The 23164-nt window shown below is 35.7% G+C and overlaps 1 protein-coding gene and 1 non-coding gene across 2 annotated transcripts; one reads left to right on the top strand and one right to left on the bottom strand.

Moving 5' to 3' along the window:
- The first annotated feature begins 583 nt into the window (after positions 1-583).
- On the top strand, positions 584-3289 carry LOC113771371 (hydroxyproline O-galactosyltransferase HPGT1-like). The gene is made up of 8 exons (XM_027315957.1): positions 584-698; positions 818-879; positions 1048-1101; positions 1327-1376; positions 1457-1647; positions 2736-2799; positions 2908-2980; positions 3155-3289. The coding sequence occupies exons 1-8, from the start codon at positions 584-586 to the stop codon at positions 3287-3289; spliced, it is 744 nt and encodes a 247-aa protein (XP_027171758.1).
- A 13202-nt stretch (positions 3290-16491) lies between these two features.
- LOC113772735 lies at positions 16492-16598 on the bottom strand. The gene has a single exon (XR_003468690.1). It is a non-coding gene; the product is annotated as a small nucleolar RNA R71 (small nucleolar RNA).
- Between the last annotated feature and the right edge of the window lie 6566 nt (positions 16599-23164).

Raw genomic sequence — 23164 nt, 5'->3', positions numbered from 1 at the left:
ACAATCGGAAAAAAACAAAAACAAAACAAAATGCTAGTGAAAAAAAAATTGTGAACATTTGTATATCTCTCTAAATGGCAACTTTTGAAGGGAGTTGGTCCCCGACGTTATAGGCTATTGGTCAGAGAAAACGAGACAGCCCATAATTTTCTAGTCCATATTAGAGGAGGATCCACCGACACTGGTAGTCATGGATTGGGCTAAGGACTAAGTGGCCGGGGATTCAAGATAAAAAAAAGCTTTTGAGACAGTCCAGGCTCCAGGTGAGCCCAACTATCCCCGTGTGAGTGAAAACGCATTGGAGTCAGAATGCGGTACCATGTGCCTGAGATGTTGCACCGTCGGTGTCCCTGCTATTTTAAAATTTTCCCTCCCCTCTCACGACGGAAATCTTTACTTGGGAACGTCGAAACCGAACTGTCTACTTTCCTCTTGGATGATTCCCGCAAATCAGCAACGAGTCAACTGTAATTCTACTCACTCGGATTGAGCTGAGTTGGCTGTAGCCCGATCGCTCTTCGATTGATTAATCGCTAAGGGAAAAAAAAAATAGTTAAACAAGGAAAAAAAAAAGAAAAAGAAAATGCAGACTAAGGTCTCAAATGCTAATCGGCATTCCGGAATAGTGATTCGATCTCGGACTTCAACGATGATGTTATCCATGTTCGCCACCTTAGCTTCCTTTAAGTTGCCGGCAGGTGAGTTTCATTTTACCATGATTCAAATTCTTCACTGAATTAATGTGATTTTTCTGCGGTTAGACTATATAATTTTTGTCTTTTTTCCCTGTATTTTAGTGTTTGCCGTTAATAATCAGAGGCAAATTTGGACATTAGCGTCAGTTATGAGCAACAAAAAATGACCGAGTATGAGTGGATCGTAGCGGATCCTAGGAAATTGTTGTTTAGCTGAGATGATCGCGGAGCAACTTAATTTCGATGTTACGTTGTATAAATATTTGTTCACTAAAACACCTTCTTTAAAGAGCATACATGTTTTCTTTTTATTTATTTGTTGTCATTAAATCGTGGATACAGATTATGGCAGGATGAGGAAGAGAGGGTTCTCTTGACAAAGGAGCTTGATAGAATTACTGGGCAGGTACTTGATCTTTTGTTGATGATGAAATTTTCTCCATGAATTGCTGAATTGTTTAATGGATGGTATGGTCTGCCATTTATTGCTGGAACTACCCTTCTCAGTAAGCTGTCATGACAATGCCGATCCACTGGTGTAAAAATCAGAATGAAAACAGTTTTTGTTGGTTCAAATGTGCAAGTGGAGATCAAATGTGAATTGCTATTGACAGTTGCTTTTGCTGTTTAGGGACATTCAGCAATATCAGTGGACGATACTCTAAAAATTATTGCTTGCAGGTGAGTAAGATGATTGTTGTGACATCATCTATGTCTACTACTACGTACTTACAATTCTAATGAAAATATTCTGTTCTCAGGGAACAAAAGAAGAAATTGTCTGCATTGGAGATGGAACTGGTGGCAGCTAGACAGGAGGGATTCGTTTCCAGTCACTTGCCAGAGAAAAATAGTATTTCTAATAAAAGGCCTCTAGTAGTGATAGGAATACTTACAGGATTTAGTCACAAGAGCAAGAGAGATGCTGTACGCAAGGCTTGGATGGGAACTGGTATTTATTACAGATCCGTCTTCGTTTTTCTATGCAGTTTTGGTAGCTGGCTGTGTTTGGACGCCATTTTCCATGAACACATTTCTCTATCACCTTTTTGTGTCACATACATCAGGCTCTTATACCCGTTTGGTTTTTGTGGATAGAAGTAGGGCTCAGTTCTGTCGGTATTAAGAGTGCGGCGGCTTCATGGTCTTGTCTTGTCCATCATCTATTTCTAGGGAAGACCAAATGAATTTACGTATCAGATGGACCTGTTAAAAGATTTGGAAGAACAAAAGATCTAGACGATTTATTTGGCAGACTCTAAAATACTATAGCTCTAATAAGAGGTTCTACGTTTGTATTCTCTGAAGGTTGCCTCCCTGTTAAAGGATTGGAATACAGATTATTAGAAGCATTAGACATGTGATTATCGATGTATAGAATCTTTTCATTTTGCACCTGCTAAGTATGCACTCTCTGAATTCAGCCCCCCCTCCCCCTTTCCCCCTTCTCTCACACATTCTGGGAGGGGAAAAAGACTGTCGTCTTGTCAAGATGCTCCAACCTCTCCAAGAAGGAAGATATCAGTGCCATGATTCATTAGCTAAAGCTCAATTATATATGTGTGTTCCTTGATCCACTTAATCTTCATGTCACTCCGTTGCAGGATCCATTATTGGAAAAATCCACTAACAGATCATATTGCCAACATGGAATTATTTTGGTGGTCCGTTTTGTATAATTTCTTAGGTCAACTTCATAGACTCAAAGGGCTGACTTCCTTGATGTTCAGACGTCAGTGTTTATACTCTTGATCCTGGATTCCTTCTAAAAGGATTTCATGCATGCTTTTGTAATCTCATGTCTGAGATAATGTGATAAAATAGAAAAGGGCAAAATATAAATGTTCTAAAATTTCAGTAATTATTGAAAGCAAACAAAGTATTACCATTTTTTTTTTCTTCTGATATAGCTTATATGACATTTTATCATGTAAGGCTTTTATAATAATTTGCTTAAATGTTCACATTTATAAGTTTTCTGTTATGTGGATTTTCAGTTGTAATTGTTTGTGTAATCCTACATGTTATACCTCTTTGCAGGTAAAGTGTTGAAAAAGGTAGAGGATGAGAAGGGAATAATTGCACGTTTTGTTATTGGGAGGAGGTATCATTTCTTTTGTTTTGCCATTTTTCATTTCTTTTTCTTCAACTGATCTCTCTTGGAAGTCATTCTAGTGGTGGCTGTGAGTCTGCGATTTGAATTATCTTGCAGTTCTAACCGTTCAGACAGCTTGGACAGAAGCATTGACAATGAAAATAAAGAGACCAATGATTTTCTCATTCTTGTATGAAAATAAAGAGACCAGTGATTTTCTCATTCTTGTATGTTACGTCAACTCGTTGATTCTTTTCAGAAATTACTTGTATTCTTACATCTTGTTGTCCCTTTTTTTGGGGTTTTCATATCAGTCAGTATACTATTTGGTTGATAATGACATCTTTACTTTTATTGTTCGCAGGAAAACCATGTTGATGCACCTGAGGAACACCCAAACAAGACAAAGTCATTTTTTGCTTATGCTGCAGAAAATTGGGATGCTGACTTCTTTGCAAAAATCAATGATGATGTCTTTTTGAATATTGGTAATTATTAGACAAAACTGCAGGCAAAACTTTCTAGCGTTCAGTAGATCTTAGTTTAAATATCTGGCATACATAGTTTGTTGGGATGCTAAACTTGCATTACTTAAACATTGATGTGGCCTTTGAAATTTATTTATTCATCTGTTCTCCACCCTTTTCTTCATTTCTCAACTTTTTTAGAAAGGTAGTGGTGAGAAGGCAGAAGTTGAAAAGGGGATGGGACTGTGTGGATCACACCCTCATTGTGAGACAAGATACTGTGATTCTAACCTTTTGAAATCTATAATGGGCTGAAATAATTTCAGATCAGGATTGTCGCTGTCAAATATAAAAGGCTTTTCCTACATTTGTGCTGCAGATGCATTAGGAAATACACTCGCTGGATATGTGGACAAGCCTCGTGTATATGTTGGGTGTATGAAGTCAGGCGAAGTGTTTTCTGAACAGTGAGTGGGCCACAAATTTTGATTAGTGAAAAATGGTTTCGGAACTGAGCGGCTACAGATTTTTTTTTTTTTTTTTTAAAAACTGTGCTATGAGTCAGTATTCATGGAGTTGTCTTGATTGGAACTTTGGCAGGAGCCACAGGTGGTATGAACCAGATTGGTGGAAATTTGGGATGGAAAAACGTAAGTTGTATCATTTATTACCTTGAATATTGCCAAAAAAATTAAATTACTGCTGATAATATCATTTCACTTCTCCAGAACTTGCTAGGTAAGAGAGTTTACTAAACATCCTTTATAATGTGATTATATTCTGCATGCTTGTCTACTTCCTGTCTCTACTGAGATGAAAGTCCATTTTCATTTTGGGAAATTCTCTGCTTCATAAATTTTGATGGTGACATAATGAATATGCACATTAAATAGAAGTCTGAGATCTTTTGCAAAATTTATGATGCTAATATCCTTTTCTTCTGTAACGCAGATGAAAGCTTCACTGGTCTGTTCTTATTGAGGAAGCGATAAAATTTGTTTAAGTTTTTCGCTGAACTTTGAGCTCAATTTCATGAATGATGCATCCTTTCCGGGTCGGAAATGTTTTGAATGTGGATACAGAAGAAAATAGTTGGGTGTGTGGGAGTTAGCGATGCACAGACAAATAGGATTGTTAGTTAACTCATATTCGCTGAAACGGAATGCTTATATGAAGAATCAAATCCTCTTCAACTTTTTAGATGGCGATAGATTATTTGGTCAAATCAAATAAGGGTTCTTTATTTAATTAAACAAAACAATCATCTTGAAAATGAACAGAGAATATATAAATACTTATAGATAGATGAAACAATAAAACCAAATCAGATTTCATTATTGAACCAAAGTTTCGATTATTCTTCAACTAGAAAGAGAGTTTAGCCACTCCTTGTCGTGCCCCATTTTTAAAAATAAAAGAGAAAGGTGTTAGAAAAATGAGTTTTTAAATTTAGAAAATAAAAAAAAGGCCTAAAATGGGACATAGAAAGTGTGATTGTTTGAGTTCAAAATAATAGTTTGAAAAGAGTTTTTAGAAAAAGTAAATTCGTCACTTGGTATCGATTTTAGGTGTATAAAGTCACCTAAAAAATGTTTTAAATTAAAAACACATAAAACCCTTTTAAACGATTCTAGATCTTTGAAAATAAGAAAAAATGAGTTTGGGACTCATAGTTGAAGAAATGGAAGACAAAGGTTGGATAGGCTTAAATCTAAGGTACCTTTTCAACCTAACCAAAACTAGTTTGGAGATTTAGTTAAAAATTTTCCTAATTTAACTATTAACTTATCACACTCAGATATTTCCTATATGGATGCAAAAACTAAACCTAGGGGTATCAACAGGGCGGATCTTTGGAAATAATAAATCTATCTATTACATTTGTCTATCTAAATACATTTTTCTTGGGCAAAAGAGAAAGCCTATTTATTATAATTTGGCATTTAAATGCCTCCCAAATAAACATCAAAATTAAATAAATGAAAGTTTTAAAATAAATAAAATGCGTAAATAAAGCAAAAGTATTTAAAACATGCAATCACATATAAAACACATATGAGCACATAAAAAAAATATTAAAAAAATAATAAAAGGTACCTCCCTTAAATTAGTAGCTAAATGAGGTAGAGTTTACCCTATTTATATTCCAAAACCAACAAAATGGTCAAGGCACCAATTTAATTGACAATACTTTAAAAGAAAATGTAAACATATAACAAATTCACCTTATTATTTTAAAGAAATGTAAATAAACATAAAATTCCTAAAACTTACAACATTTAAATGAAGCATGATTTACAATTTAAAGAAGATAAACAATTGTAATTAAAAAATAAAGATCAGGGATCTAATTGCAAAAATTGAGAAATTTTTTTTTTCAAAATCATTAATTTCATTTCTATTTTCTTTCTTTTCCTTTTCTTCATTTTCCTACAAAAACCAAACAAAATGATTTTACTTAAACAACTTTTTTTTTGAAAAAGAAAAGAAAAGTAAGAATAAAAGGTAAAAACAAAAAGTAAAAATAAAAATCAAAGTTTTGGTGTCTAAACTCCTCATCGCAAAAAACTACCAAAAGAAAGCATTAGGGTTTATTGGGAAAAAAGAAAAAGAAAAGCCAAGGTGTCGAAAGGAAGAAAAGCCAAGGAAAAGACCGTCTGCCTCTTCTTTTGTTCGTGATCCATAACTCTTCTTTTATTTCAACTGCTGAAGATTTCATAATGTAGGAATAGCTGAAAAGAGGAACTCAATTTGAAAGAAAACTTGAAGAAAATCTGAGATTGGACTTCCGAAACACAAGTCAGATTTTCATCTACATCGATCTCTTATAATAGATCTACAAACTTTTTTTCTTTTTCCCGTTTATGGAAACCTTCCAAATCAATGGAGCGAGAAAAAAAAAGGGCTCAGTAGAATTAGAGAAATAGTTAGAAAGAAGCTGAAATTTGAAGGACTAAAAACATGAATGTCAGTAAAATTTTCACTGGGCTTTTGCATGGGAATGATGTGTCTCTATCATTGGTTTTCTATGGGAATGAAGAATGATGTCCCTCAATGTCAGGATCAAATTACAGAGTATCGGAAGACCATGCCGACATTTTTTTTTAGTGCTCTTCTCTTGGCCATTACAACATTTATTACAGTAGAAAAACTGTAAACATCTACATTAAACGTCCATAGCGACGGTTCCATTACTTTGTGCTTATCCTGACTGATTCAAACCGATCAAATCAAATGAGTTGTAATCTTTCTGCTCAGGAGACCATGTCGAAACCGAAATGGGAGTTGGAGCTATCAATTAGTGGTGGAGCCAAGATCTAAGATTAATAGGAATTTAAAAAATCATTGTAGATGAATTATAGGGGAAAAATATGTTGATAATCAATAAAAATTAGAGATATATAAAGATGCTATTTTGAATTCCATGTTTTACTATGAAATATGTGATGACAATCTATAATTAATTCTTGATTATGTTACTAATTTGGTTTAACATTAATAGATCTTGGTAAAACAGTCTTGTAGCATCTTTTTGAATTGTAGTTAATTAGTGCAAATTTGAACATAACCAAAACTACCAATCACAAAGTTAAACATGGATGCCCTACAATTTTGTCAGTCTAACTGTCCAAAATATACCTCAAAAGACTTTTAAATCAATTATTCCTTGAGAGGAAAAAGAGGACTTGAGAAACTTGATTAAAAAAACCTCAAAAACATATGGGTTGTTGAAGTAACCACCCCAACTCGGGAAGTTGATGGTTCCAGAAAACCACTTGTTGAAAAGTTAAAAAAAAAATTTCAAAAAATATAATGAATAAAGAAAAAAAAAGAATCAAGGTTCATGGGCTAGTGTCAGCAGAACTTTTAGGTGAAGTGTGGGATTTTTAAATAGAGAAAGAGTTATTTGTGTAGTTCACTTACTATATGAAATGAATAGCAATTGAAATATTAAATTCCACAATTTTGATCGTACTTACATAATCCACGATTTGACTGTCTGTTTCATTTTCCTTCCCAAAGAATTAGAGTAGGCTGGAATGCCAACCAAAGTAAAATTTGCTTAGTCCTATTAAATATATGTTGGTTAATAAAGTTAAACTGATTTCATCAGCACTAACATAAGAGAATCAAGCATCCTGATTATGAAACAACATTTGCATCAGGCCATTTCAACGTACTGGATTATTATTCTCAATATTTTGCTTTTTCCAGGAATTGTTGCTCTGGCTTAGTCAGTAGAAAACTTGCTTGGGATAACGATCAATTCCGGCCGGTTTTCCAATTTCCACCAGTGTCCAGCCGAATAATTGGAACTCTAATATTTGAAGGGGAGAGAGAGGGGGTGGGGGGGAGATGAAGTTACAGCTTTTCTTTTCTTTTTTTTTTTTGGGTTTTTCTAATAAGAATCCGTTGAGTACTCTTTAACACACCTAAATTCCACTTAATTTACCATATATATACAATATACTAACAATTACTACTTTCCATTGCATTTATACATTTTTCCTCGTTAATGTTACCTTTCTAAAATCCAACTCTTGAATTACATTTTAACAAGTGCTCAATGTATACCCGTTTGACAGACCCCTTTTTTTTTCAATAAAGAATCACAAGACTTTGCAAAAACTGTGAAAAAAAAGATAAAAATAAAAAATAACCAGTGTTTACTTGTCATACATAAATGGCATCCCAAGATGCCCATTTAGCACTTATTAACAACCTAAGTTCCACTTAACCCACCACGTATATATATATATATATATATATATTGTAGGGGAAATTGGGTAATTTCTCACTCAAAAAATACAACTAGTGATTAAACCGATTCAATAATTCTCAGGAAAGATCGTTGAAACAATCTCCTTAGACAGAATTACCATTCCAAATAAATTCCCAGAAAAGGCTGGAGGGGTCACAAGCGGTCCCACTTAAAATCCAGTCTCCTAGACAGAATTTACGTGCACGATGTATTATCACAACTAGACTCGTGTATACATAAATATTACGTACACACGAATAAGAAAAATACACCCAAATGAATCGTATAAAACACTACAAATATATCCGACAAATATATATTGAATACTATACTACAATAGAAAAGAAACTAATAAATAAATGCGGAACAAATAAAAAGAGATAAGGAAAGAACGTACCCGAAAAATTGATAACGGAGTTCGGCCAAATTTGCCTAATCTCCGAGCACCACTCAAGCAGCCTGCTCTTATAATTTAGGAGAAGAAAGATTTACAAAAGAATTACAAAATCCTTTTTGGGTAATTCTTTTGTTTTCTTTTTCTTTGGTACATTTGAATTGATTTGCTTGAGAGTTATAAATAACTCTCAAGCCCTTACCCAGGCTCTCAACTCTACCGATGTGGGATATAAATTGATGCCACAAATTCAACAATTGTGACTTGAAAAAGTCTACAATTTAGGCTTTGAATTCAACATATATACACACACACTAACAATTATTACATTTCCTTACATTTATAGTTTTATACACTTTCTCTAATTAATCTTACCTTTTCAAAAATTTAATTTGAAGTACATATTAACAAGTATTCAATGGATACCCGTTAAATATATCCTACATAAATAGCAATTTTTTTGGGTAAGTCATAAATACAATAGTTTCTACATTCTTTTTCATGAAAATGTAGAGCATCTATAACTCAAGTAGACTATTACCTCTATAATTCCTATTTAAACACTGAGATAGAGCTGTTTCTAAAATTAGATAGCAAAGAGGAACCATTTGTACTTATTACAAGTGATCCAACTCTTGTTTTACTTCACCTCATCCTGTGATGACAATTTTATTATTATTATTATTATTTGGTAAGTTTTGTATATATTTAAAGGCATTTTCCCTTCAAACATACTTTAGCTTGCGATCAAACATTTGAAAGAGAGAAGGAAAGAAAAAGTGAGGGCAAAAAAAGGAAGACTAATATTTGAAAGATTTCTTACTGTCATCCTTGATTAGGTTCTTATAAGAGTAAGATTAACATTTGAAAGAGGACATAAAAATAAATAAATAAATAAATTTGTGACATTAAATGCGAATGTTAGCACCGGCAGAAGTAGCCTTAGTGTTTGTGGTCACGAAATTTCAGGTGTAGATAACTGATTCGTTGGGCTTTTGCTTGGGAATGGTGTCTGTCTTGTCATTTGTTTTCTATGTCACGATCAAATTATAGAGTATGGAGTTTTCTTGGCCGCTACAACATTTATTACAATGGAAAACTAAAAACATCTACATTAATTAAACGTCTATGGCGACGACTCCATAGCATTAATTTGTACGATCAAATGAGTTGCAACCTTTCTGCTTATGTGACCTTACATCACAACTGAAATGGGAGTTGGAGCTGTTACTTTGTCAAATGTACATATGGTTGAATAGATTACTCGATATGAAATTATGATTCATAAATCTAACATAAAATGGGTGTTTGGATGCGTTGTGTGCATTACATGAGTGGGAAAATGTCAGCAAATTTTTTAAGATAAATTTTAGTAAAAAAGGTAGTGGTCCTTTCTGGGCTGCTAACTGGTTGCAGAGCTAAGACCTAAGATTAATAGGGATTAGGAAAAAAACCTTTATGGATGAATTATTGGGGGGAAAATATGTAATGAGAAAGTATATAATGAGAAAGTATTTTAATCACATAAAGATTGGTGATTAAAGGTGTATTAAAAAAAAGAATTAAGAAATTCTTTTGTCAAAATATGGATTGTTTGACTATTTCGATATACTTGTAAAATCTAGCACACTATATATTTGAGAGTAGCCATAGCATCTCAAGCATTGGTGTACTACAATTTTGATCACATATAGTTTCTTAATTAAAATCAAGGATTTCTGGTCAACAAGTTGGCTACTTTTTTTTTTATTTATAAATTTTCATTAGAACTTTTCTTGCATCGTATTTTTGGGAATAGCCCCAGCATCTCAAATATACGATGTGAAGAACTTTAATCACATAAGATTAAATGATTATAAAAGAAAAGAAAAATTCAATGAATGATTGGGGCTAATACCACATGTTAACTGACACAAAACTGTTTCCTACTTACTAGGGTTGGCTAGGGTTTCCGCTGATTGGCATGGATACCATGGCCGCCCTCCGGCAATCGTCCGGAGGGCAATCTGATATAGTTTCTCCTACCTTTAACAAAAAATCATTCTCTGAGCTATTTGATAATACGGTAATATCGAGGCCTCCGCTCAAAATCAATGCCAAAGTGTCTTCTCATAGAGGTGAACTAGCGATTTTGTTTGCTCAAGCAGACCTGGAGATGTTAGCTACTCCATATAAGTTTGCATTGGTGGGGAAATTCTCGAAGGGAGGAACTAATAAGGAGGACTTGAGGAAATTTTTTCACTCGCTTGATCTAAAAGAGGAAGCTTTGGTTGGATTGATGGATTCCAGACATGTTTTGATTAGGCTGGGCACGGAGGTAGATTTCCATAGAATCTGGGCAAGGGGTATCTGGTATGTTTTTGAGATACCAATGAGGGTGTTCAGGTGGTCGCTAGAGTTTCATGTTGACCGTGAGCCATCAGTAGTTCCAATGTGGTTTCAATTGCCAAAGTTACCAATTCACTACTTTAACAAGGAATGTTTGTTTCAAATTGTTTGCTGTGTGGGCAAGCCACTTTTTGTTGATGCAGCCACGACTTCTGTTCTTGTCCAAGTGTGGCGAGAGTTTGTGTGGAAATTGATTTGCTTAAGTCTCTTCCAGGTAGAATATGGATTGGCAATGGGGATCATGGGGGTTTTTGGCAGAATCTGGTTCCAGAAAATATCCCTAGGTATTGTTCCCATTGCTTTCGACAAGGACATGAGCAGGCTGAATGTCGATTTCTCCATCCAGCATCTCGGATAGAAAAGGGACAGTCGAAGGATACTTTGCAGCCTAAGACGATGGTTGATATGCCTGATGAAGCACAAAGACAAATTCCTGCTAAGGAGGTTACAGATGTGCTAGGTTCGGCTGTGGCTGCCGATACGATAGAGCAGCATGAAGTCGTAGGTATGGGTTTGAGACTTAGCCCGATGGTTAAAGAGGGAAGTGAGAAGGTGGATGGTAATGCAGAGCAAAGGTCGAGTGCAATTGCAGGAGAGTTGACAGGGTCTGATGAAGGGACAGCTGAGGAACTGCATATCCAGAATTTGCAGCAGGGGGGTGGCGCTGTTGTCTTAGCTGCATCAAATCCTCTTGATAGTTGCACTCCAAGATTGGTAATCAGTTTGTCTTCTTCTCCTCTGAAGGACATGACTTTTGTTCCTGATGTGGGAGGAGAGAAGAGTAATATATGCGAAGGCCTTATCACAACGAAGTTGAGTGCAGCGGTGGAAGAGGAAGAGGTGGTTACTGCAGAACAAAGCGCAGGAAATCTGTCTCCGTAGGGTGAGATTGGAGCTGTGCCGAGGGAAGTTGGCTCTTTGGTGGTGGATATTTTTAATTTAGATCCTATTATCCAGCAAGTTCAGGAAAAAGTGCAAGGAGAGGAGGGATGTAAAATGATTGTTCAGCTGAAGCGCAAAGGTACGCGAGTGCCATTTCCTACTGATCGATCTTTACGCTCTAAAGCAAAACTGTCCAATAATTCTTTTGCTGCATTGTCTGATGATTAATTTCTTATTTTGGAATATCCGGGGTATCTCGCATGCCCCAAATTTTCGTAGATTAAAAAGTTTAATTGCTAAGTCTTCAATTCAATTAGTTGCTATATGTGAACCTAAGCTGTCTTTGGGAGAGATTCAATGGATACGGTTAAAGTTGAGGATGGATAAATGCATTGCCAATAGTGAGGGTTCTCTATGGGTATTCTATCAAAACTCACTTATATGTGAACAAATGGCTAAGTCTAGTCAACATTTGTTGCTTAAATACAGTCACAATTGGTAGATGGCCCTATGGTCTTTTCGTTTGTGTATGCAAAGTATAATGAGTAGGAAAGAAGGTTGCTTTGGTCTTTTCTAATGCTCAATAATCCGATGGATGCACTATGGTTTCTGGTAAGGGATTTGTGAGGACCCGAAAATTTTCTCATTTTATCTCATATTACTGGCTTATTTAAATGTTTATTCACCTGTTTTCTCTGAACAACTTATTTCAACTCTTTTAAATTCATTTTTATGAAACCATGTCTTATTTATACTTTTAAAACGTCTCGCTAACAAATTTAAATTTTCGAAGGCTCGTTTATTAAGGAATAACAAATACATACCTTCGAGATGATAGTCGATCTGAGAGTGCAATGATTTTGGAGAATTAAGGATGATCAATAGGGGACTAAGAAGAGTTAATTGAGAGATTAGATGTGATTAAGTTAAATAAAGTTTTTATTACGCGTACGTCGATAATTTCTCGAAAGTCGTACCCCACGACAAATTGGAGACTTGAGAAATTAATACTAGACTCGTGTGAGCACTCATATTTTTACTTCTAAAATAACTATTTTTATGATTAATTACCTCAGTAGTAGTTACTTATATTATCGTTATAAGAATTTCTTAGAAATTTCGCTTTATCACGCACAAGTTGGAAGTTTGCGTTTTCGCGTGCACAACTAATTGAAGGACTTTGGACATTTATTTTTAGACTACTAAGAGTGGATAATAATAGTGTTAAAGGAAGTGTATTAGAGGTTTACTGCACAAGTGAAGCAAACCCGAGAGGAAACGGGCACGAAACGCGCGCGTACGCGCACTATTGGAGAGTTGACTTTTGTGCACACTTAAAGCCTCACCTACCAATCTTCCTCAAGAAGCCACAACACTCTCTACTCTCTCTTTTCTCTCTCAAGGCAGTCGAACACACCAAGGAAGAAGGAGGCCAAAAGCTTCATCATCTCACTTTATTTTCTTGCATCAAATTCACTCCAAATTCATACCACAACTTGCAAACAACTTGGAGATTATCTTGGACTAGGAAGAGGGCTTCTTTCTCACGGTTTTCTTGGAACTCTAGTGACCGAAATTTTCTGGTTTATCATCATCTAGGAGGTAATCATCATTCAACCTTTGAATCTTAGTTCTAGTGAGTTAAATTTCACTTAGAAGCTTGTAGCTTCATGTGGGTAACTTTGGTTGGTTGAAAATCATGTGAGTGGGCTCTATGAAATCCCACAATGGACTTGTTGGACTGATATGATGATTTTGGATGTTATTCATGTTGATTAAGTGTTAAACTAGTGGTTATAAGTTGAAAAGTGGAAAGAAACTCAAAGGAAAACCAAAGGGAAGAAGGGCCGAATCTGCCCTGTTCTTGCCACAACCTTAGTTCGAAATTTTTGTGATCAAATTGCCTTGATTTTGATATAGATATGTTGTATAGGTTGTGTAGAAAGTTTTCACCAAAAATCACTTGATTTGGTTGGCTAAAGGTTGCATTTTCAAAAATTCTTCAAACCTGGAAAACGTGTACAGAGGTGCTCTGGCAGCGAATTTTAAATGATCATAACTCTTTCCTCCGAGGTCGAAATCGAGTGCCATTTGTGGAATTTGAAACTAGACACTTCTAATTTTCTAACGGTATAAAATGCATCCCCTGATTCGACTTGAGTGAACTGTACTATCTTTTCAAAGTTACCTGTTCTGTTTTGTTACTCTGCTAGGGAGTTAATGAGGTGCTGGGACTTGTTGCTTGAATTTGAGCTAGCCATGGACAGAATTTCAAAATGATTTCTTCTGAGAAATTGTAGCCGTATGAATACAGTTTCCAAAGCCGCCAACCCTACTTAATTCCAAGTTGAATTGAGTAAGTTATGGCCGAATTACAGACCAACACCAGAGAAAGAAAACCCTAATTTTGGGCTAGCCAATGGCTTATTTCAAATTGGGACTTGTTATTTTGAAACTTGATAAGTGAATATTTAACGTACATTTTGTACGAATTTGGCATGAATTTTTGGTATGTTTTGAGAAGATTAAAGCCATATTTGAACTCTTTTGGTGATAATTGCTTAAATATTATTTAAGAGTTAAGAAATTGATAAATGAATGGATTAATGCGTAATTTTGTGAAATTGTGAAGGTAATTGATGTATGAAATTCATGCACAAGTTGAAAGAAATGTCAGGGTCATCCAGAGGACAAAGTACACAAGAAATTGGGAGCAAAAATGTAGAAAAAGGGAAGAAGTGAAAAACTGGAAATATTGCTTAACACGGATCCGAGCTCGGATCCGTGTGTACAAGAGGGATCCGACCCCTCGTCTGTACTTCTGGCGGAGTGTATCCGAGGTCAGGACGATCCGACCTCGGATCCATCATGGGAAGGCCTCGGATCCTATGATCCGAGCTCGGATCCATTATCACTCCTCGGATCCGAGGCTCGGATCTGTCTCTCTCCTCAGCAAGTGGCACAGCCGTTTTTCTTTACCTTTCTCACAACTTTTACAGCTATTTTGAGGGACATAAATCGGTGGCACATGCTTCTGCAATAAAAGAGAAGACCAAATGAGTGTGGACAAAAGGAACATTGACTTCTTTTTTTACAAATCTAAGTGGAGGAAATTATGAAGATAGAGGAATGGAATTTCTACCACCTTTTATGCAGAAACTCAGGGGAGAAGACAGAGGACCATACGTAGCTAGTTTTCCTTCTTGCAACAAGTTTTCTCTCTAGATAGGAGTACTTGGAGAAGCATTTTTTGGAGAGTTTTCACTTGTAATCATATTGTGCAAGAACATAGCAGGAATTGGAGAGCTTCACCTTCAATTGGCTAAGCTTTCTTTTATCTTTCTTATACTTGTACTTTATGATGTTTTGCATTAATAAACTTGTGAATTTGATTGTTAAATCATTCATGAGTAGCTAAACTCCTTCATCTAGGGAGTAGATGAAACTTATGGCTAAATAATACTAATTGAATGTGATTTACACTTGTTATATCTTGAGTTAACTTGTCTACTGGTGTAGCTGTGATTTCTTGTTATTGATTGATCACCAATAACTTGTTTACAGTTGTTATTGTTCAATGAGAATTGGTAATAACAATGGAAACACATGAGTAGAGCTTGAGTTGTATGTTCATGAAAATAGAAATACACTTAAGAGGATTACTTAGTATTTCATGAATTAAAACAGAGTTGTAGTAGTATTTCACCATGGAAATAGGGAAATCTATATTGCTCTAAGCCATTTCATCATGGAAATGAGACTTGGTAATCTTGGAAATAAATCTCTGGTTAAGCAAGAATAATAGCAGGAAGTAAATCCATTCATTTGTGTAGTTTATGCCATAAGTGGAATCTACATCCCTAGAATCTTACTTAAGTGAAATTTCTTTATTTGCATTCAGCCTTTGTTAAACTAGATTTGTATATCAAATTTGTAGTTTATAGCACTAGACTTTCTCTGCTCAAATTAATTGTAAGTCTAAATAATAGAGAGAACAGGGGCTTAGTAATTGTTTAAATTGCTCCTCGTGGGATCGACCCGATACGCATCTTGTACTAAAATTGCGACCTGTATACTTGCAGTCCAACGGGTGTAAAATCGGAATTAAACTTGCATTGATACAAAAAGAACCCGTCAAGTTTTTGGCGCCGTTGCCGGGGAGCGGCAATATTAGGGCCTAGTCATCTCTATTAATTTAGACATTTTCATTGTTTTTATCCAAGTTGTTGAATTAAAACTGCAAAAATTTCTCTTATTTTTATTTGTAGTGCATGCACCGATCAAATAGAGAAGTTGCACATTTTGATCCTGAAATTGAAAGAACATTGCGGAGACAAAGGAGGAATACACTGCATCAAGAGGAACAAGAGGTTTGGCAGCCAATAGAAGATATCTTGATAGAATTACCATTTGAAGAAGAAATGGCGGAAAATGACCTAAATAGGCGAGTTCTACGAGATTATGCTGTACCGGGAACACAAGGATCTCAAACGAGCATAGCAAGGCCTGCGGTAAATGCTAACAACTTTGAGATTAAACCATCACTTATCCAAATGGTTCAACAATCTCAATTTGGAGGTAATGCAGTAGAAGATCCTAATACACACTTAGCTACATTCTTGGAAATTTGTGATACAATTAAAATGAATGGAGTTAGTGATGATGCTATAAGGCTAAGATTGTTCCCATTTTCATTGAGAGATAAGGCCAAACTTTGGCTACACTCTCATGCTCCTAATACTTTCACTGGATGGGATGAATTATCAAGAGCATTCTTAAATAAGTATTTTCCACCAGGAAAGACTGCTAAGCTTAGAATGGATATCACTAGTTTTAGTCAATTGGAGGGAGAATCATTATATGAGGCATGGGAAAGGTTTAGAGATTTGCTTCGGAAATGTCCACATCATGGACTGCCGGAATGGTTAATCATACAAACCTTCTATAATGGTTTAGCTTTTTCTACTAAAACTATGATCGATGCAGCTGCAGGTGGAGCTTTAATGGGTAAATCACCCCAAGAGGCTCATAATTTGATAGAAGAAATGGCAGCAAATAACTACCAATGGGCCAATGAGAGAGGTAATACAAGACGTCACGCAGGTATGATAGAAATGGACACTCTCAATATGCTGAGTGCTCAAATGAATAATGTGATGAAGTTGCTAAGTAGACAAGGTGGAGTTGGTCCAAGTTCATCTAATGCACATGTAGCAAGTTGTTCTATATGTGGAGGTGAACATGATACTAATGAGTGTGTTGATTCTGAACAGGTACAATTCTTCAATAATTACAATCGTAATGCTCAAAATAACCCCTACTCGAATACTTACAATCCGGGGTGGAGAAATCATCCAAACTTTGGATGGAAGGATCAAGGAAATCAACCAAGGCCAACCAATCCACCGGGATTTCAATCAAGGCAACAACAAGCTGAAACTAAATCTGGTTGGGAGATGGCAGTGGAAAAGCTTGCAAAAGTTACCTCGGACAGATTTGAGCGAGTAGAAGGAAGGTTGGACCAACTCACTACAATGTACAGGAATGTAGAGGTCCAAATTGGTCAAATTGCTAGTTCTTTGAATAATCGAAATCAAGGAGAATTACCTAGCAAAACAGAGGTCAATCCTAAGGAGTATGTGAAAGCCATTACTCTTCGTAGTGGTAGACAATTAGAAGATCCTCCAGTGAAGGAAGTTGAGAAAGATGAGAATGAAAAACAAGAAGAAAAGCAGAGGAACCAAGAGACGATTGTGGAGGAAAATAGTCGGGAGAATCCAAGAGAAAAGCAACCATCATCTTCCACTACCATTCCAATACCCCCTGCGGTTCCATTTCCACAAAGATTAAAGCAAAATAAGTTTGATAAAGATTTTGAAAAATTTGTTAAACTTTTCAAACAATTGCACATTAACATTCCTTTTGCCGATGCTATTTTGCAGATTCCGTCTTATGCGAAATTTCTCAAGGAAATCATGACTAGAAAAAGAAAGTTGGAAGACTGCGAAACAATAGCATTAACGGAGGAATGTAGTGCAATTATTCAAAATAAGCTACCACCGAAGTTGAAGGATCCGGGGAGTTTTTCTATACCTTGCACCATAGGTAACGTTGATTTTTCTAAGGCATTGTGTGATCTTGGTGCTAGTGTATCATTAATACCTTTAACGGTGGCTAGACAATTGGGTTTGCATGAGCTTAAACGCACTAATATTACTTTGCAACTAGCGGATCGGTCTATTAGATATCCATTGGGAGTGTTGGAGAATGTATTGATAAAAGTTTAAAAATTTATCATTCCAGTGGATTTTGTGGTATTAGATATGGAAGAAGATATATCTATGCCAATTATTCTAGGTAGACCATTTCTAGCTACTGCAGGTACTATTATTGATGTAAAAAATGGCAAGCTTAAGTTTCAAGTAGGTGAAGAAGAAGTAGAATTTAATTTGAATAAAATGGAAAAATACCCTTCTTTTACCGATCATGCTTATTCTATTGGCACAATTGATAAACTAACCCAAGAGATGAGTCAAGTCAACCTTGACTTAGATCCTCTTGAGCATTGTTTAATGAGTTTAGGTAAGCAAGAAGATGTTTGTGAAGAAATTGAAGAATTGGCCAAGTACTTGGATTTTCAAGCACCTTATAAAAGGGGTAATTTGTATGAAAGTCTTGGCCAAGGAAAAGGGTTTTCACAATCTTCAGAAATTGAACCTCCAAGGTTAGAGCTCAAGCCACTTCCGACTCATCTAAGGTATGAATTTCTTGGAGAAAATAAAACTTTACCTGTAATTGTTAGTGCTGACCTTGATGATGAACAGTGTGCAAAGTTGTTAAGAGTTCTAAGAAGGTGTAAGAAGGCAATTGGATGGACAATTTCAGACATTAAAGGTATAAGTCCTTCTATATGCATGCATCGAATTTTATTGGAGGACAATTGCAAACCAGTGGTGGAAACACAAAGAAGACTCAATCCAAACATGAAAGAGGTGGTAAGAAATGAAATTCTTAAATGGCTTGACGCAGGTATAGTTTTTCCTATCTCCGATAGTGTTTGGATTAGTCCAATTCATGTGGTACCAAAGAAGGGTGGAATGACTACAATCGTGGGTAAAAATGATGAATTAATTCCATCTAGACTTGTGGTAGGGTGGAGAGTGTGTATTGATTATCGTAAGTTAAATACGGTAACAAGAAAAGATCATTTTCCCTTACCATTTCTTGATCAATTATTGGAGCGTATAGCTGGATATGAATTTTACTGTTTTCTTGATGGTTTTTCAGGATATAATCAAATAGCTATAACTCCAGAGGATCAAGAGAAGACCACATTTACATGTCCTTATGGCACTTTTGCCTTTAGAAGAATGCCATTTGGGTTATGCAATGCTCCCGCAACTTTTCAACGATGCATGATGGCTATTTTTTCTGATTATATTGAGAAAATTATGGAGATATTTATGGATGATTTTTCTGTGTATGGTTCATCTTTTGATCAGTGTCTTCATAATTTGGAATTGATTTTGCAGAGATGCGAGGAAACAAATCTTGTACTGAATTGGGAGAAATGTCATTTTATGGTAAAAGAAGGAATTGTCTTAGGACACAAGATTTCCTCCAAGGGAATTGAGGTGGATCAAGCCAAAATAGAAGTCATCGAAAAATTACCACCCCCAAGCAATGTCAAGGGGATAAGGAGTTTTTTAGGACATGCTGGCTTTTATAGACGTTTTATTAAAGATTTTTCTAAAATAGTAAAGCCATTATGTGATTTATTATGTAAAGATTCTCCTTTTCAATTTGATGACAATTGTTTGGTAGCATTTGAAAGGTTGAAGAAGGAATTGATTTCGGCCCCAATTATAACTTCGCCTGATTGGTCACTACCATTTGAATTGATGTGTGATGCAAATGATTATGCGGTTGGAGCAGTTTTGGGACAAAAGAAAGAAGGACGATTGCACGTCATTTACTATGCTAGCAAGTTGCTAAATGAGGCACAACTCAATTATGCAACGACAGAAAAAGAGCTATTGGCAGTGATATTTGCTTTGGACAAATTTAGATCCTATTTAGTAGGATCTAAAGTCATTATATATACGGACCATTCAGCTCTTAAATATTTGCTGCATAAGAAGGATGCAAAACCTAGACTAATTCGGTGGATTCTTTTATTGCAGGAATTTGATGTGGAGATAAAAGACAAAAAGGGATCGGAGAATCTAGTTGCAGATCATTTATCACGTTTGGAATATATCCCAATCAAAGATCAGGTTCCAATTCAAGAGAATTTTCCGGATGAGTTTGTCCTAGCACTTAGAAATTCTCCATGGTATGCAGATTTTGCTAACTACTTGGTCAGTGGAGAGATTCAAAAGGGATTTAATTATCATCAAAAGAAGAAATTCTTACATGACGTAAAAAGTTACTTTTGGGAGGAACCATTGCTATACAGACATTGTGCCGATGGTATGATACGTAGATGTATTCCTGAAGATGAGGTACATAATGTTTTATATCATTGTCATAACCTTGAAACAGGTGGTCATTTCAGTACTTCAAAGACTGTGGCAAAGGTATGGCAATCAGGATTTTATTGGCCAACTATGTACCAAGATGCTAGGGAATATGTTAAAAATTGTGATGCATGCCAAAGAACTGGAAATATATCTCGAAAGAATGAAATGCCCCTGACTACGTTCTTGGAAGTTGAGTTATTTGATGTATGGGGTATTGATTTTATGGGACCATTTCCTAGTTCTTTTAATAATAAGTACATCTTAGTAGCAGTGGATTATGTTTCTAAATGGGTTGAAGCAATCGCTTCACCTACTAATGACTCTAAAATTGTACTTAGATTCCTTAAAAAGAATATTTTCAGTAGATTTGGTATACCCAAGGCCATAGTAAGTGATGAAGGGAAACATTTTTGTAACAGACAATTGGATTCCTTATTGTTTAAATATGGTTGTAGGCACAAGACATCACTTCCATATCATCCTCAAGCCAATGGACAAGCAGAGCTAGCTAATAGAGAGATAAAGCTCATTTTGGAGAAAACTGTGAATAAATCACCCAAGGATTGGGCTACAAAGCTAGATGATACACTATGGGCTTACCGAACGGCATTTAAGACACCCCTAGGGATGTCACCGTATCGTTTAGTCTATGGGAAAGCTTGTCACCTACCTGTGGAGATTGAGCACAAAGCTTATTGGGCAATTAAATCTATTAACATGGATTGTAATTTTGCAGGAGAAAAGCGATTACTTGAGCTAAGTGAATTGGAGGAACACCGACTACATGCATATGAAAATGCCAAAATTTATAAAGAAAAGATCAAATATTGGCATGACAAGCATATTATTCCTAAAAAATTTCTGGTAGGGCAAAAGGTACTCTTGTTCAATTCACGCCTGAGGTTATTTCCAGGAAAATTGAAGTCAAGGTGGTCGGGACCATTTGAAGTAACTCAAGTATTTCCTTATGGAGCAGTGGAAATAAAAGGAGAAAATGGTTCTCCATTTAAAGTAAATGGGCAAAGATTGAAGCCCTATTTGGCCGGAGAAAAGGTTCCTAAAGGAGTAAATTACTCCTTAGGAAATGCAATGGAGAATTAAAGAAGTTATAGGAAAGTCGAGCCAACGACTATAAACAAAAGCGCTTGTTGGGAGGCAACCTAATAATAATAGTGTATTTGTGTGTTTTTATGTGTTTCTTACATTTTGGTGTAAGTTAATTGACTAATTAGATGTATTTCACTTGTTTATAGGAGATACGGGAGTTTTATCATCCATCTTGGAGGTGCACTTGAAGATCATGTTGGCAGGGAGTTTTCTTACCAAATTGTGTTTTAAGTGTTTAAAATTTCTATGCCTATACATACATTGTGCATTTCAAGTGAGTTTTGGTGATATCATGGTTATAAAGGTTCATGGATTCATTTGATGTGTATTTAATGCTCAGAAATGCCATTTTGATGTAAAAATGCAAAAATGATCAAAGAACCTCACCCCTCGATTTTCAATGTAAATGTGTTTGTTGTGTTTTGAGAGGATGGATATTGTGTTTAAGGTATATTGCATGTGCGTGGGAGGTTAGAATTGATAAAAAGTTTGTCCAATGTGTGTTTTGGAATTGGCCGGAAAAGGGAGAAAAAGTTTGAAAAATTGCAGTTTCTGCAATTAGTGCAGAGAACTCAGGATCCGAGCTCGGATCCTAAAATCCCAGACAGATCCGACCGCGGATCCATAGATCCGAGCTCGGATCGTTTCCAACCCAGATAGATCCGAGGGCTCGTCTGTGTTTCTGTTGAGGCTGATCCGAGCCATGTCGGATCCGAGGCCTTCCAGAAAGGATCCGACCTCGGATCTCTTCGCGATAAGAAAGGAAACGAGGCCTCGGTTCCTCATTTTTTCCAGATTTCTCTTCTCTCTCTCTTCGAAACCCTATCCCCTTTCCTCCAATCTTCCATTTCATCCATAAAATTCCCAATTTTTCACAATAAAACCTTCCCTAACCTCTTGAGAGCATTAACCCTCAACAATTTAGAATCAAAAACATCAAATTGAGGGGTTTTGATCTTCAAGACGCGAAATAGGGCCAAACTGAAATCTAGCAATTTGAGGTCGAATTTGGGCTTGTTTCTCTTCCATTTTTGCATCATTATCATCCTCCATCATCACTCCATCTATTTGAGGTAACAAATTTCGAATTTCTGTGACATTTTATATCTCTCATTTTTGTATATTTTTAGTTTTTCAATACATTTTGCTTAATTGTTGCAAATTCGTGATATAATTGTGCTACATTGTGCTCAAATCAGCTGTAATAATTATTTTCATGCTTATTTGTGTAAAAATTATGAATTTGGTGATAGTTTTGAGATTTCCTTCTCAATTTTTGGGCTTGAGCATTTTAGTGGTTTAAATTTGTGAATTTTGCTTTCAGTGAATATATGAACTGTTCCGAGAAGTATAAATCAATGTTATAATTGAAAATGATATGCTATCATTAGAGCAATAGCCCATTGGGTAAAAGTGTGTGTTCCCGATCAAGTTAAGCACATTGAACCACTTTTACTTGAAATAATTAATATTAGGATAACTTGGGAGTCATGTGTAGTTAACTTAAGTGTTAACGAGTGTTATGAATTGGATTGATGATATTCTCAAGTGTTTGAGTGTTTATTTTTGCAAATAGATATAATTTAAAATTGTTTGCACTTAATATGCATGAAATAATTTCTTTACTGCTAATATCCTTTCTAAGTGTAGGAATTGGATTTGAGAAGTGTTAGGAAGCTTATTTGTTTAAATTTGGGGACATTTTGGCAGGGAGTTTAGCCCTTTTTCAAAGGGAAACTCTGCCGAAATTTTCTTAAATTCCTATTTTAATATGAATGAGCGAGTTTCTATCTTTTCTAATACATACTCATCTTGTTTATAGGTGCTATGGCTCGTACAAGGAGGGCTCGTA

Source organism: Coffea eugenioides, chromosome 5 (assembly GCF_003713205.1).
Source record: "Coffea eugenioides isolate CCC68of chromosome 5, Ceug_1.0, whole genome shotgun sequence".
Lineage (NCBI taxonomy): Eukaryota > Viridiplantae > Streptophyta > Magnoliopsida > Gentianales > Rubiaceae > Coffea > Coffea eugenioides.
Note: the sequence above shows the minus strand (reverse complement) of the source record. Positions and strands in the feature narration are given on the sequence as shown.